Source organism: Triticum dicoccoides, chromosome 6B (assembly GCF_002162155.2).
Source record: "Triticum dicoccoides isolate Atlit2015 ecotype Zavitan chromosome 6B, WEW_v2.0, whole genome shotgun sequence".
NCBI lineage: Eukaryota > Viridiplantae > Streptophyta > Magnoliopsida > Poales > Poaceae > Triticum > Triticum dicoccoides.
In genome coordinates, this window is record NC_041391.1 from 334,477,731 (window position 1) to 334,494,613 (window position 16,883).

The 16,883-nt window shown below is 44.5% G+C and overlaps 1 protein-coding gene across 1 annotated transcript; it reads left to right on the forward strand.

Moving 5' to 3' along the window:
- The first annotated feature begins 3,575 nt into the window (after positions 1 to 3,575).
- LOC119324109 (cryptochrome-1-like) lies at positions 3,576 to 7,533 on the forward strand. The gene is made up of 5 exons (XM_037597854.1): positions 3,576 to 4,400; positions 5,025 to 5,240; positions 5,334 to 6,043; positions 6,253 to 7,096; positions 7,203 to 7,533. Exons 1-4 carry the CDS (start codon positions 4,046 to 4,048, stop codon positions 7,081 to 7,083), a joined length of 2,112 nt encoding a protein of 703 aa, XP_037453751.1. The 5' UTR covers positions 3,576 to 4,045; the 3' UTR covers positions 7,084 to 7,096; positions 7,203 to 7,533.
- Positions 7,534 to 16,883: the final 9,350 nt, after the last annotated feature.

Here is a 16,883-nt window from a genome sequence, read left to right on the forward strand (position 1 = left end):
TGCATCACCTCACAGATGCGTGCAGCAGCTGCTACTGGCCCTTGGCGGAGAACATCAAGTACGAGACATGCTACCCGTTCATCGTGCCGGAGTCGCTGGAGGATCACCGCCACCTGCTAGTCTCGGAGGAGGACGGCAACGTCTTCCTCTTGATCGTGGGCACCGACAAGGCCCGCACAGGCCGCTGCCCCATCTCTGTAGTGTGCATCAAGGACGGTGCCGCTGACGCTGACACTGACATGAGGCCAATGTACGGGTGCGTGCTCACCATTACTACCCCTCCGAGCTGCATGGGCGGCGACACTGGCTACAGGAAGCTGACTTGGACTCTTTCGAGCTGGGACCTTCCCGCCAATGTGGACATGGAAGAATCATGGTATGATTCCCCCCCCCCCCAATGTTGTGCACGGGGACTCCAAGGAGGTTCACCTGGACATATGCATTATCAAGTTAAATGTTGATCATTAGTCTTCGTTCAATGTAATCCGCTGTTTAAGCATGTGGAGACTTCCATGCATGATCTTGCTCTATTGGAGTATCGCGCATGAATAAAAGTTCCTATGAATTTTTACTACAGTACTGGTGAAAGACTTACTATGAACCATTTCTTACACCTACTCTGCCCCTTCCAAGTCATCCTGATTTAATCCCTCCGTCTAGGTGTATAAGGGCATGGTTAATACTTAATAGTATAGCCAACTGTTGACTATAAGAAAGTACCATGTCATCTGTAGCCAACATGTATAACAATCGATACTCAAAAACTAATTCTTAAAGATCATTTTTTGCAAAGCATAATAAGTGTAATTTCTTTACAAGTTTTGGATGCAGGTTGAACAGTAGAACGCTTTTGTTTGCAAAAGATACATTTTTATCTATTTCACCTGGATGTTTGTGAGCTCTAGAGATGAAATAATATCCGAAGAAACCTATCGATACCCGTTACACATGAGATGACCCCCACATCCTTTGTCAAAATAAACAACTCCCCGATCGATGCATTTCACTCTTCCGTGAAACGCACGGGCACCTTACTATAGATTAGTACGACCAAAAATTGAACTAACATTGTATATAGTACGATAAATGTTAATGCATGTCACCTAAAATTATATCATTGAAAACTATGTTCAAATACGAATCCAACGATATAGTTTTTGTTGACATGCACTAACATTTTGTCAGTTAAATCTTCAGTCAAATTCAATGGGGGACTAATAAACCATGACCGATGTATTATAAGTGTAGAGAGCGGCACTGCACGGGAGTCGCACCCCGCTCGTGGCGCGGCAGTAAAGCCGTCATATCACAAAATCCAACCACTGCCATTAATAAGTGGCCTGGTAAAATAAACGGACAAGCAACCATCACGTCCCTCCGTCTTTTTTGCATTTCATCTCTCTACATTTACTTTCTCCGGTTCATCTCACACACTTGATCCATATCTACTACTCCTAGTATCCCTAGCTACTACTCCTAGGGCCAGTTCTTTTGGCGGCTTAAAAAATAAGCCGTCTCTTCCCTTACCTCCACTCGCTTATATATTTTGTACCTAGACCATTTGTTAGGGTTAGCAAAGTATATGAGATCATTTGAGAGAGCTTTTCTCCTTGTACCTCCATCTTGAGGATCAAGACCTTCTAAGGGAGAAGGATCCCCATCATAGGATCATCAAGACCTCCTAAGGGAGAAGGATCTACCTAGATCATCAAGACCTCGTCTCCTTTGGATTTGAGAAGAACCTTACCTCTATGCTATTTTCCCTTGATTGTTCATATTATGCTTGTGGATCTCATGTGTGCTATTCTAGTGGATATGTGATTTGGGTATGCTTGAGTGATTTATCTGGCGTTCTTCCCCCTTTCTCCCTCCCAAGTGTGAAAATATCATGAACTAGGGTTCCACCCTATAACACCTTTCTCCCCCCTTCCTCCTCTGTACATCATCCTCTCCCCGCCCTCCTGGTTCCTTCTCCTTGATCCGCCCTCCTCTAGGCTCTACCTTTCTCCTTCTTCCTCCGGCTTCCTGTTCTCAGCTCTGCCCACCGCCCTCTTCCATTCTCATCCCTATCCGCATGTGATATTTCTCAGCTAATTACCTTGTCCATCAGGTTTTGTTGTTAAGTTAGATCCTAAGGCAAGGAGATGATGGACACTGAAACCTGGTACTGAGAGTATTCAGTAGACAACGCCCATGTGAAGTTGAATATGGTAGAGCTCTGAGGAGATGATACTAACTGTGGGTTCGTGATTCATTGGTTCCGGCTAGGTAAATTATATGGAGAGCACATTAGACTAGTAGTTTGCCTATATGAAATTCAGCTTGTAGTTGTTGTAAAAGAAAAAAAAGGACTTGTATGGACTAATGTACAATGGACTACATATCAGAGCCTGCTCTTCGGTTTCTTTTCCTCGATTTGGGGAGTGATGTACATACAAAGGATGATTGGATGCTTACTTTAATGCACTATGACGACTCTTAGGGAATGATTAATAGTATAGCCGGATGTTGGCTATATGTTGTTGTTGTGTCATCTATAGTCAATTTTATAGCCAAGACATATAATAGTTAGCTGTAAATATATACTACTATGACTCACCTTACACTCTCACAAAGCTCCTATGAGCATGTGCCGCAGGTGGCTGTTAATCTACAGCCTGTTTATTTTCTCTCATCCAACTCAACAAGAATACATTATTTAAATTCTTATAACCCGCTTACATTATCTTATTATACTTGCTCTTACTACCTTGCCACTTGCCACATGCAAGATTGTGAAAACCAAGAGAAGATGATGCTTTATTTCTCGAATTATGTGTTAACTATTGAAATGTGTTATATATATATATATATATATATATATATATATATATATATATATATATATATATATATATATATATATATATATATATAATATGTTTAGTCGAAATGCTGGTCGATGTTGCATTGGCGCCCAAAACTCCATTGATGCAAGTTACCCAAATAGAGACTACCAAATACAAGCTCAGGCAAGCATGTCTCCTAAATGCATGCTACCAAACAAAAATCTCAGCTTGACATGTCTCAACACATACAAGGTTACCAAGGGGTTGTTTGATTACCAATAGCGATTTTTAGAGGTTGCATCGGAAAGTGAGATGCATGTTGTTTAGTTCCCTCCATATGGATGGGTTGCGTGCATTGTGAAAAACAATTTCCGCTCAGTGTTTGGTTACATGCATGCATCGTGATTGGGAGTTAACAACTACTCCCTCCATTTCTAAATAATTATTTTATTAAAGATTTCAACAAATGACTACATACGGAGCAAAATGAGTGAATCTACACTTTAAAATATGTCTATATACATCTGTATGTGGTATCTCTAAAAGACAAATATTTAGGAACGGAGGGGGTCTACACACGTGACAACACACACAAGTTTACATTAACAACGCACACGTACCAGCAACTAACAAGAAAGGCGCAGAATCGAGCTCCTTTCCACGGAGATGGAAAAAAAATGGAGGCGAATATTATGGGATAGGAGAAAGGCCAAGAGGAGGAGAGAGTGAGATAGAGAGAGGAGAGAGCGGAGGGGATAAACGGACAAGAGGGAAAAGCTGAGAACAAATCCAAGCCAACCAACCAATCCAAATATCCATAGACCACAATCTCCATTGGACCACAGCTCTCCTTCCCCAACCAAAACTAAGAAGAGAAACCCCTGCAACTCTGCAAGAACACCACCATCCCACCTCCCAGCGAGAAAATCTTTTTGTACGAAAAAAGGGGGTGGTCAGATTTACTCCACATCACTCCCCATGCACCGGCCCTGAGGAAAGCGTTCCAGTCGAGTCTCCATTCTTCCACGATTCCAGGAAACCGTCGCCGATCTAAGCAAATCTTGTTCACCAGAGCGCCAACAAGTTGTTGCCTCTTGGCTTCATGACAGCTCCTTGACCTGCTGCTGCTGCTGCTCGTTATCCAGCTTTTTCCTTGGGTAATTAGCTACCTGCTCGTCGTCGTCGTCGTCGCCGCAGAAAGGCCTTGGTGCCTAGTCATGTCGGCGTCGCCGTCGATGAGCGGCGGTGCCGGGGAGCGGACGCGGACGCGGACGGTGGTGTGGTTCAGGCGGGACCTGCGCGTGGAGGACAACCCGGCCCTAGCGGCGGCGGCGCGAACAGCCGGGGAGGTGGTGCCGGCGTACGTGTGGGCGCCGGAGGAGGACGGGCCGTACTACCCTGGGCGGGTGTCCCGGTGGTGGCTCAGCCAGAGCCTCAAGCACCTGGACGCCTCGCTGCGCCGGCTCGGCGCCACCCGGCTGGTCACCCGGCGGTCCACCGACACCGTCGCCGCGCTGCTGGAGCTCGTCCGCAGCACCGGCGCCACCCATCTCTTCTTCAACCACCTCTACGGTTCGATTCCTCCTACATCTCTCACTCTTATTCCTTTGTGGTCATTTATTTATTTTCTACTGTCCTAGGAGTACTTGGTTAAGATTTCTTCTCTTCTCTGTTATACTCCTATATAAGAAGAAAAAAAGATAAAGATAAAGGATTTCTGTTTTACGGTTTGCTCCGCTCCGGCTCAACTAGATCCACTCTTACACGATCCAATAGAAAATGGAGGGGAGGGGAGGGGAGGGGAGGAATCTTTGCATCAACAGTACCATCCCTCCTGTGTGATGTGTGTGCCAATCAATCATATTCATGGGTATTTCATTTCATGCTAGCTTAACCTGTACTCCACACGTCAAACAACTCCAAGTTTAGCATCAAACACTACTCCCTGAACACTCAGTCTTTAATTCCCAAAAGTTCTTGTACCCACCAACCTAGTAGTAGTATTTATTACTACTAGTAGTCCGGTTTAATTAAAACTTACTTTTTTTAGGGGATTTTAATTAAAACTTACTAGTACTATAACAAGTAGTAGTTGTTTTCCTTTTTGATAACAAGCACCTTATCGTGTAAGCTGACACAAACAAATGGCCATGTGTTGCTCACCAATCGCTGTCTGCTCTGCTGCCCGCCGTGTAGACCCGCTGTCGCTGGTCCGGGACCACCGGGTGAAGCAAGTGCTGGGGGCCGAGGGCATCACCGTGCAGTCCTTCAACTCCGACCTGCTCTACGAGCCATGGGAGGTCCTCGACGACCACGGCTGCCCCTTCACCATGTTCACGCCCTTCTGGAACAAGTGCCTCTGTATGGTCGACCCCCCCGCGCCCATGCTGCCACCCAAGAGGATCAATTCAGGTCTCTGCACTGCTTTTTTTTTCTTCTTCTTCTTCCTCTTTTCGAGGAAGAGGAACAATAACTACTGACCTATATATAGAACAATAACGACAGGTGACTTGTCGAGGTGCTGCTCATCGGACCATCTCATCTTCGAAGACGAGTCGGAGAGGGGGAGCAACGCGCTGCTCGCACGGGCGTGGTCGCCGGGGTGGCAGAACGCCGACAAGGCTTTCACCGCCTTCATCAACGGCCCGCTCATCGACTACTCCGTGAACCGCAAGAAGGCCGACAGTGCAAACACCTCACTGCTCTCTCCCTACCTGCACTTTGGCGAGCTCAGCGTCCGCAAGGTCTTCCATCAGGTACGGATGAAGCAGCTAACGTGGAGCAACGAGAGCAACCGCGACGGCGAGGAGGGCTGCAGCCTCTTCCTCCGCTCCATCGGCCTGCGAGAGTACTCCAGGTACCTCGCCTTCAACCACCCCTGCAGCCACGAGAAGCCCCTCTTGGCTCATCTCAGGTTCTTCCCCTGGGTGGTCAATGAGGTCTACTTCAAGGTCTGGAGGCAGGGTAGGACCGGCTACCCTCTTGTCGACGCCGGCATGAGGGAGCTTTGGGCCACCGGCTGGCTGCATGACCGCATACGTGTCGTCGTCTCAAGCTTCTTCGTCAAGGTTCTCCAGCTGCCATGGCGCTGGGGGATGAAGTACTTCTGGGACACCTTGCTGGACGCCGACCTTGAGAGCGACGCGTTGGGCTGGCAGTACATCTCCGGGTCTCTGCCTGATGGCCGTGAGCTCGACCGCATTGACAACCCGCAGGTACATCATCTTCGGGTTGTTGAACCTATTTGCTTTATAATAAAAGGTGGCCGTATGCATCTTTCTGATGCAGAGGCCGGGGTTATACCCTTTTTCCAAAAGAAAAAAAACTACTCCTATATGATACAGTATATGAAGATAATCAAAATAGCTAGCTAGCACTCTCGATTGATTTGATTTGATTTTTTTTTATGTATTGCATTTCTCAGTTTGAAGGCTACAAGTTCGACCCATACGGGGAGTACGTCCGGCGATGGCTGCCGGAGCTGGCGAGGCTACCAACGGAATGGATACACCACCCCTGGGATGCACCCGAGTCTGTGCTGCAGGCTGCAGGAATTGAGCTAGGTTCCAATTACCCTCTCCCCATTGTTGAGCTAGATGAAGCCAAATCCAGATTGCAGGACGCCCTGTCAGAGATGTGGGAGCTTGAGGCAGCCTCTCGTGCTGAGATAGAGAATGGAATGGAGGAAGGCCTGGGAGACTCCTCAGACGAGCCGCCCATTGCCTTCCCCCAAGAGCTGCAGCATATGGAAGTGGACCTGGACCGTGCCACTATCCACACACCAGCGACGGCTGGCCGGAGACGAGCAGATCAGATGGTGCCTAGCATCACCTCTTCCTTGGTCAGAGCTGAAACAGAAACAGAACTTTCCGCAGCTTTTGAAAGCCAAGTGACTAGGCCGGAGGTGCCATCACAGGTGCATTTCCAGCCTCAGACTCGGACGGAAATCAGGGATGAAGTTGCCAGCTACGGCACTGCTGCCAGATACAACGGCGTCCAGCAGCAGCAGCAGCAGTATACCCTACACCATCACCGTGTGCAGGGCGGCATAGCACCATCCACTTCAGAGGCATCAAGCAGCTGGACTGGGAGAGAAGGTGGGGTAGTACCCGTTTGGTCGCCTCCGGCTGCGTCAGGCCATTCAGATCCCTACGCTGCGGATGAAACTGACATTTCCAGTAGGAGTTATTTGGACAGGCACCCGCAGCAGTCACATAGGTTGATGAATTGGAATCAGCTCTCCCAGTCATCGTGACCTCAGATGCATGGTAAACCCAACTAGAATTTGCTTCTCAACTACTGTACTCCTAGTATGTGCTTCTACGTTATATCAATAGTACATGCTTACTAACGCCTCGTTTTTTTTTTTTGAAGCTGGATGAGACAACAGCGGGCTGCCAAGTGGAAAACTTTTGCCCAGATGCATGAACGAATTTAATTGTGTAGGGAGTTGGAGAGTGACGTATGTACATTATATTGCCTTCTGTTCACCTATAGCCTTGGTATGCAGGAAGAACCAAGTGATGCAGCTTCATTCATGGGTGCAATAAGTTATGTAAAACTAGACTTCTAGAACTTCTGTGGTAATAGTATAGGTTGCTAGTTGTCAAAAGGATCTGCACCGTTTATATCAGATAAAGGTTTTGTCTGTAATGGTACATTACCTTTGGTTCTTGCCATCTTTGCCGACCAAGAAGTCACCACATAGCTTGACTCGGAACCAAACTTTTGGAAGAGTGTATACTGATAGAAATGATACGACGATCTGAAACACGCACAAGCCTCATCGGAGACAGCATAGATGAACATTAGAGGACCATACGTTTCTTGCCACCTGGGGGCGAGCCGGCTGGGAGCGATTGGGTTCCCAGGTGCCGATATCGGGCCATTTTTGGCGCAAATGTGACTGTTTTTCCGCCCAGTTTTGGCGAAAAATCGACCTGATATCGGCGCAAATCGACCCATATTCGTTGTAGTTCGGCGCAAAAAATTCAACTAAAGTAATTTTTTATCATATAATTCATCAAAGAAAATTAATAGAAATCAAATAGTTCAACAACAAATATTTGAATACAAATTATATATTTCAACAAATAAAAATTCATATTTCATCACACGTCGAGCTAGGCGTTGTCCTTGAGCCTCCATAGGTGCTCCACCAGATCCTGCTGCAGTTGTTGATGCACCTACGAGTCTTGGATCTCCTGACGCATATTGAGGAAGGCAGTCCATGTTGGTAGCTGGTGATCAACTTGCGCAAGAGGACCCTGCCTGTAATATGGTTCAGTGTCAAACACTGGCTCTTCCTGCTCGCTCTCAATGATCATGTTGTGCATGATGACACAGCAAGTCATGATCTTCCACATTTGATCTTTCGGCCAGATCTGAGCGGGGTACCGGACAAAAGCAAATCGAGATTGGAGCACACCAAATGCCTGCTCGACATCCTTCCTGCAAGCCTCCTGAACCTTTGCAAAGTGGGAGTTCTTGCCCCCTGGCACAACGTTTGAGATAGTCTTCACAAACGTAGACCATCAAGGATAGATGTCATCAGCTAAGTGAAGGAAATATGCCCTAGAGGCAATAATAAAGTTGTTATTTATATTTACTTATATCATGATAAATGTTTATTATTCATGCTAGAATTATATTAATCGGAAACTTAGTACATGTGTGAATACATAGACAAAACATAGTGTCCCTAGTATGCCTCTACTTGACTAGCTCGTTAATCAAAGATGATTATCTTTCATAGCCATAGACATGTGTTGTCATTCGATGAACGGAATCACATCATTAGAGACCCATACGTTAGCTTAGCATTATGATTGTTACAGTTTTATTGCTACTGCTTTCTTCATGACTTATACATGTTCCTCTGACTATGAGATTATCAATTACCGAATACCGGAGAAACACCTTGTGTGCTATCAAACGTCACAACGTAACTGAGTGATTATAAAGATTCTCTACAGGTGTCTCCGAAGGTGTTTGTTGTGTTGGCATATATCAAGATTAGGATTTGTCACTCCATGTATCGGAGAGGTATCTGTGGTCCCTCTCGATAGTGCTCATCACTATAAGCCTTGCAAGCAATGTGACTAATGAGTTAGTTACGGGATGAAGCATTACGGAACGAGTAAAAAGACTTGCCGGTAACAAGATTGAACTAGGTATGATGATACCGACGATCGAATCTCGGGCAGGTAATATACCGATGACAAAGGGAACAACGTATGTTGTTATGCGGTTTGACCGATAAAGATCTTCATAGAATATGTAGGAGCCAATATGAGCATCCAGGTTCCGCTGTTGGTTATTGATCGGAGATGTGTCTCGATCATGCCTACATAGTTCTCGAACTCGTACCGAAGTTTGTTTGGAGTCCCAGATAAAATCAAGGACAAGACGAGGAGTCTCGAAAAGGTCGAGACATAAAGATTGATATATTGGAAGGTTATGTTCGGACACCCGAAAGGTTTCAGAAAGGTTCGGACATTTTTCGGAGTACCGGGAGGTTACCGGACCCCCCCCCCCCCGGGAGAGTATTGGGCCTTCATGGGCCTTAGTGCAAAGTGTTGGGGAATGTAGTAATTTCAAAAAAATTCCTACGCACACGCAAGATCATGGTGATGCATAGCAACGAGAGGGGAGAGTGTGTCCACGTACCCTCGTAGACCGAAAGCGGAAGCGTTATGACAACGCGGTTGATGTAGTCGTACGTCTTCATGATACGAGCGATCTTAGAACCAAACGTACGGCACCTCCATGATCAGCACACGTTCAGCTTGGGGACGTCCCTCGTACTCTTGATCCAGTTGAGGCCGAGGGAGAGTTTCGTCAGCACGACGGCGTGGTGACGGTGATGATGAAGTTACCGGCGCAGGGCTTCGCCTAAGCACTACGACGATATGACCGAGGTGTGTAACTGTGGAGGGGGGCACCGCACATGGCTAAACAATGTCAACTTGTGTGTCCTAGGGTGCCCCCCGCCCCTGTATATAAAGGAGCAAGGGGGAGGCCAGCGGCCCTTGGTCGCGCCAAGGAGGGGAGGAGTCCTCCTCCTAGTAGGATTAGGACTCCCCCTTTCCTAGTCCAACTAGGAGGAGGAAGGGGGAAGGAAGGAGAGGGAGAGGGAGAGGGAAAGAGGGGCTGCGCCCCCCTCCCCTAGTCCAATTCGGACTCCCCTTGGGGGGGCGCCACCTCCTGGGCTGCTGCTCTCTCTCTCTCCCCTAAGGCCCATTAAGGCCCAATACTTCCCCGGGGGGTTCCGGTAACCCCTCCCGCACTCCGGTTTTCTCTGAAATCACCCGGAACACTTCCGGTATCCGAATATATCCGTCCAATATATCAATCTTTATGTCTTGACCATTTCAAGACTCCTCGTCATGTCTGTGATCACATCTGGGACTCCGAACTACCTTCGGTACATCAAAACACATAACTCATAATACCAATCGTCATCGAATGTTAAGTGTGCGGACCCTACGGGTTCGAGAACTATGTAGACATGACAGACACATGTCTCCGGACAATAACCAATAGCGGAACCTGGATGCTCATATTGGTTCCTACATATTCTACAAAGATCTTTATCGGTCAAACCGCATAACAACATACGTTGTTCCCTTTGTCATCGGTATGTTACTTGCCCGAGATTCGATCATCGTTATCTCAGTACCTAGTTCAATCTCGTTACCGGCAAGTCTCTTTACTCGTTCCATAATACTTCATCTCGCAACTAACTCATTAGTCACAATGCTTGCAAGGCTTATAGTGATGAGTATTACCCAGAGGGCCCAGAGATACCTCTCTGAAACACGAAGTGACAAATCCTAATCTCGATCTATGTCAACCCAACAAACACCTTCAAAGACACCTGTAGAGCACCTTTATAATCACCCTTTTACATTCTGACGTTTGGTAGCACACAAAGTGTTCCTACGGTATTCGGGAGTTGCATAATCTCATAGTCTAGGGAACTTGTATAAGTCATGAAGAAAGCAGTAGCAATGAAACTAACACGATCATAATGCTAAGCTAACGAATGGGTCATGTCCATCACATCATTCTCCTAATGATGTGATCCCATTCATCAAATGACAACACATGTCTATGATTAACGAGCTAGTCAAGTAGAGGCATACTAGGGACTATATGTTTTGTCTATGTATTCACACATGTATTAAGTTTCCGGTTAATACAATTCTAGCATGAATAATAAACATTTATCATGAATTAAGGAAATAAATAATAACTTTATTATTGCATCTAGGGCATATTTCCTTTAGTCTCCCACTTGCAATAGAGTCAATAATATAGATTGCATAGTAATGATTCTAACACCCATGGAGCTTTGGTGGTGATCATGTTTTGCTCGTGAGAGAGGCTTAGTCAATGGGTCTTCAACATTCAGATCCGTGTGTATCTTGCAAATCTCTATGTCCCCTTCTGACACTTGATGACGAATGGAATTGAAGCGTCTCTTGATGTGCTTGGTTCTCTTGTGAAATCTGGATTCCTTTGCCAAGGCAATTGCGCCAGTATTGTCACAAAAGATTTTCATTGGACCCGATGCACTTGGTATGACACCTAGATCGGATATGAACTCCTTCATCCAAACTCCTTCATTTGCCGGTTCCGAAGCAGCAATGTACTCCGCTTCACATGTAGATCCTGACACGATGCTCTGCTTGGAACTGCACCAACTGACAGCTCCCCCATTCAATAAAAATACGTATTCGGTTTGCGAATTAGAGTCATCCGGATCAGTGTCAAAGCTTGCATCGACGTAACCATTTACGACAAGCTCTTTTTCACCTCCATAAACGAGAAACATATCCTTAGTCCTTTTCAGGTATTTCAGGATGTTCTTGACCGCTGTCCAGTGCTCCACTCCGGGATTACTTTGGTACCTCCCTGCTATGCTTATAGCAAGACATACAGCAGGTCTGGTACACATCATTGCATACATGATAGAACCTATGGCTGAAGCATAGGGAATGACTTTCATTTTCTCTTTATCTTCTGCAGTGGTCGGGCTTTGAGTCTGACTCAACTTCACACCTTGTAACACAGGCAAGAACCCTTTCTTTGACTGATCCATTTTGAACTTCTTCAAAACTTTATCAAGGTATGTGCTTTGTGAAAGCCCAATTAAGCGTCTTGATCTATCTCTATAGATCTTGATGCCCAATATGTAAGCAGCTTCTCCAAGGTCTTTCATAGAAAAACTCTTATTCAGGTATCCCTTTATGCTATCCAGAAATTCTATATCATTTTCGATCAACAATATGTCATCTACATATAAGATCAAAAATGCTACAGAGCTCCCACTCACTTTCTTATAAATACATGCTTCTCCAAAAGTCTGTATAAAACCATATGCTTTGATCACACTATCAAAACATTTATTCCAACTCTAAGAGGCTTGCACCAGTCCATAAATGGATCGTTGGAGCTTGCACACTTTGCTAGCACCCTTTGGATCGACAAAACCTTCCGGTTGCATCATATACAACTCTTCTTCCAGAAATCCATGCAGGAATGCAGTTTTTACATCCATTTGCCAAATTTCATAATCATAAAATGCAGCAATTGCTAACATGATCCGAACAGACTTAAGCATCGCTACGGGTGAGAAAGTCTCATCATAGTCAACTCCTTGAACTTGTCAAAAACCTTTCGCAACAAGTCGAGCTTTGTAAACATTAACATTACCGTTTGCATCGGTCTTCTTCTTAAAGATCCATTTATTTTCTATGGCTCGCCGATCATCGGGCAAGTCCACCAAAGTCCACACCTTGTTCTCATACATGGATCCCATCTCAGATTTCATGGCCTCAAGCTATTTTGCGGAATCTGGGCTCATCATCGCTTCCTCATAGTTCGTAGGTTCATCATGGTCTAGTAACATGACTTTTAGAACAGGATTACCGTACCACTCTGGTGCGAACCTTACTCTGGAAGACCTACAAGGTTCAGTAGTAACTTGATCTGAAGCTTCGTGATCATCATCATTAGCTTCCTCACTAATTGGTGTAGGAATCACAGGAACTGATTTCTGCGATGAACTACTTTCCAGTAAGGGAGCAGGTACAGTTACCTCATCAAGTTCTACTTTCCTCCCACTCACTTCTTTCGAGAGAAACTCCTTCTATAGAAAGGATCCATTCTTAGCAACAAAGATTTTGCCTTTGGATCTGTGATAGAAGGTGTACCCAACAGTTTCCTTTCGGGATCCTATGAAGACGCACTTCTTCGATTTGGGTTCGAGCTTATCAGGTTGAAACTTTTTCACCTAAGCCTCGCAGCCCCAAACTTTCAAAAACGACAACTTTGGTTTCTTGTCAAACCACAGTTCATAAGGCGTCGCCTCAATGGATTTAGATGGTGCCCTATTTAAAGTGAATGCAGCCGTCTCTAAAGCATAACCCCAAAACGATAGCGGTAAATCAGTAAGAGACATCATAGATCGCACCATATCTAATAAAGTATGGTTACAACGTTCGGACACACCATTTCGCTGTGGTGTTCCAGGTGGCGTTAATTGTGAAACTATCCCATGTTGTTTCAAATGAAGACCAAACTCGTAACTCAAATATTCTCCTCCACTATCAGATCGTAGAAATTTATTTTCTTGTTACGATGATTTTCCACTTCACTCTGAAATTCTTTGAACTTTTCAAATGTTTCAGACTTATGTTTCATCAAGTAGATATAACCATATCTGCTCAAATCATCTATGAAGGTAAGAAAATAACGATACCCACCACGAGCATCAATACTCATTGGTACGCATACATCCGTATGTATTACTTCCAACAAGTCAGTAGCTCGTTCCATTGTTCCGGAGAACGGAGGTTTAGTCATCTTGCCCATAAGGCACGGTTCGCAAGCACCAAGTGATTCCAAAAGTCCATCAGTATGGAGTTTCTTCATGCGCTTTATACCGATATGACCCAAACGGCAGTGCCACAAATAAGTTGCACTATCATTATTGAACTGAAATCTTTTGGCTTCAACACTATGAATATGTGTATCACTACTATCGAGATTCAACAAAAATAGACCACTCATCAGGGGTGCATGACCATAAAAGATACTAGATAATGCCCCGCGCGTTGCCGCGGGAACTCTTAGTCCTATGCATGTGATAATACATAATTTAAATAACTTTGTTTGCATAGTAGATATATGATCTTAAGATGAAATAACTGAAATGAACACAGTTCTTGGAGTATAATTGTAAAGATAACAAAATGTGTATTATGTGATGTTTTTATTAATAGTGGCATTGCATAATTATCTCATCTGATTTACATATAAACCAATGCTATATATACACATTAAGAATGGAGATTCTAAAATGGACACAACATGAAAGGTTATCTACAAATTGAAGTTTTGAGATACTTATTGTGTATTGTTTGTGACTCTTAGCCAGGTTGGTGTTACATAAGTAAATATACCAGCAAGTGTAGACATAGGTGTTACACTTACAACAGATAATTGTATCTACTCATCGACATAATATGAGATAACAAATGGTATAAGAGACCCCGGGAAGCATCAATAGTAGGAGGTCATTGTCTTTGTAAATCAAAGAACATATACTAACTTATAACTAATCATTAATGAGATATCCGTACTTGCTCTGTCAAAGTGCAATAAGGGATTTGTTCTAGGGCAAAGCTAATGCAAATAGAAGCGGACAATACTTGGAAGGAAGGGATGATAGTGTCCTCATACTTAGTCATGCAAATGATAATATGTAAGCTATTAAAAAATATTGGAATGAGCTAATGAATCTGGGACTATGCAAGCTATACATAATTCAAATGGCATACTGAGATTGGACAAAAAACAGTACAATTGTGCCTGTAGAGGATAAGTTGAGAAGATGGCATTTCACAATCGAGGGATCCAATTTATATTGCAATAGAAAGAAGAAAGAAGAAGGTACTTGCAAGATACGATGATCTAAGTGAGAGCAACAAATCAATCACTTGCTACTTGAGCAGGAAGCATTAATAAAATCAGCAAGGGCGCCTTCAAAAAAAATAAAAAAGTCCAGTGGAAATAGGTTATAGGACCACCTGAACTATCAAATGCTTAATAGAGAAAAGTAATTTGCACTCTCAGTTCCGATCCACAAAGCTTGTGTGGAGTCATTTGGTAAGAACCTCCCTACAAAGCAACATGAGTACTAAATTAGATAGCACAATTTGATAGCAATCCAAAAGAACCAATTGCGCCATGCATCGTTGGGATAACAAATAATACAAACAATCATTCATTTATGTGCCTGGCCACAAAACAATCAGCAAACCATGTAGGATAACCTCATAGTTAGTAACATGGTAGAGAAGGATTATGAATGGAGCCATGGAGGAACCAGAAACAACTTGACATGAATCAGATGGCGTGAGCGTGGGAGGCACATAAGGAACTCCAAATTTCGCCTAGTACTAATAACTTGTAGGAATTCCATATTTCGCCAATACTATAACTTGTATGAGAGGAAACGTACATGCAGCAAGCGCGGTTAATAGTCCTGCAAGGTAAATTTTAGAGATTTAATTGGGGATTAAGGTAAACGATTAGTTACCGGCTCGTAGGCGAGGTCAACGGCGCCGTTGAAGGAAAGGTCTTCCAGGACGACACCAAGATACGTGTCGGTGGATGATGAATTACTGCCCAACTCCATGGGGCGGATGGAGTACAACTGGGCCCCAAGACAGCCAGATTCTGGCCTGAGCGGTGGATTGGCGACGACTGCACGTTCTGCAACACGGCATCGTTCAAGTTAACGGTGTTCCAGACGATGGGGCCGTGGCTGTGCCCAGGCAAGGGCTCAACGTACCTGCAGATGAAGATGGTGCTGCCATCCTGTGCAGGTTCTTCAGGTTTGAGCTTGTGGAGGGGCCACATCGTCAAGTAACCATGTTGCCATCCTCTCCATGGCGGAGGGCCTCAAGGTCTGCATCCCCAGGTTGTATTTGTTTGGTCGAAGGATGGAGATAATCTTCCGTCGAAGATATAGAGATTCATGACAATTCAATTGGCTGGACAGTTTATTAGGGAGGTGATGGAGATGACCTACCGTGGAAGATAAAGAGAGCCACGGCAAATCAATTAGTGGCAGAGTAAATTAGGGAGAGATAGGGACACCGAAATGCTAGGACTAAATTATGGTTGGCCGCATGAACAAAGGAGTAAGTAATCAATCGGTGATTATTATAAAAGAAAACTAAATATTTTTCTGAGCTCGCAAATACGTGGATGGTCTGCATGTGGTAAGACCTAAAGAGGTCAGCTATGTGGGACTGCATGAGGTGTGACATGGCTCGATGTTGATGTGTCTATCTTGCATGTTGAGATAAATCAAGTAGTGGGGGTGAACTTCTTAAGTATATAGGATTACTCATATAAATAGAACAACCATTATTCTCTGATTTAAATGAATAACCATCTCGCATTAACAAGATCCAGATATAATGTTCATGCTCAACGCTAGCACCAAATAACAATTATTCAGGTCTAAAACTAATCCCGATGGTGATGTAGAGGTAGCGTGCCGACCGCGATCACATCGACTTTGGAACTATTTCCCACGTGCATCGTCACCTCGTCCTTAGCCAATCTTCGCTTAATCTGTAGCCCCTGTTTCGAGTTGCAAATATGAGCAACAGAACCAGTATCAAATACCCAAGCGCTACTGCGAGCATTAGTTAAGTACACATCAATAACATGTATATCAAATATACCTTTCACTTTGCCATCCTTCTTATCCGTCAAATACTTAGGGTAGTTCCGCTTCCAGTGGCCAGTCCCTTTGCAGTAGAAGCACTCAGTTTCAGGAAGAGGTCCAGACTTGGGTTTCTTCTCTTGAGCAGCAACCTTTTTGCCGTTCTTCTTGACGTTCCCTTTCTTACCTTTGCCCTTTTTATTGAAACTAGTGGTCTTATTGACCATCAACACTTGATACTCCTTTTTGATTTCTACCTCCGTGGCCTTTAGCATCGCGAAGAGCTCGGGAATAGTCTTGTCCAT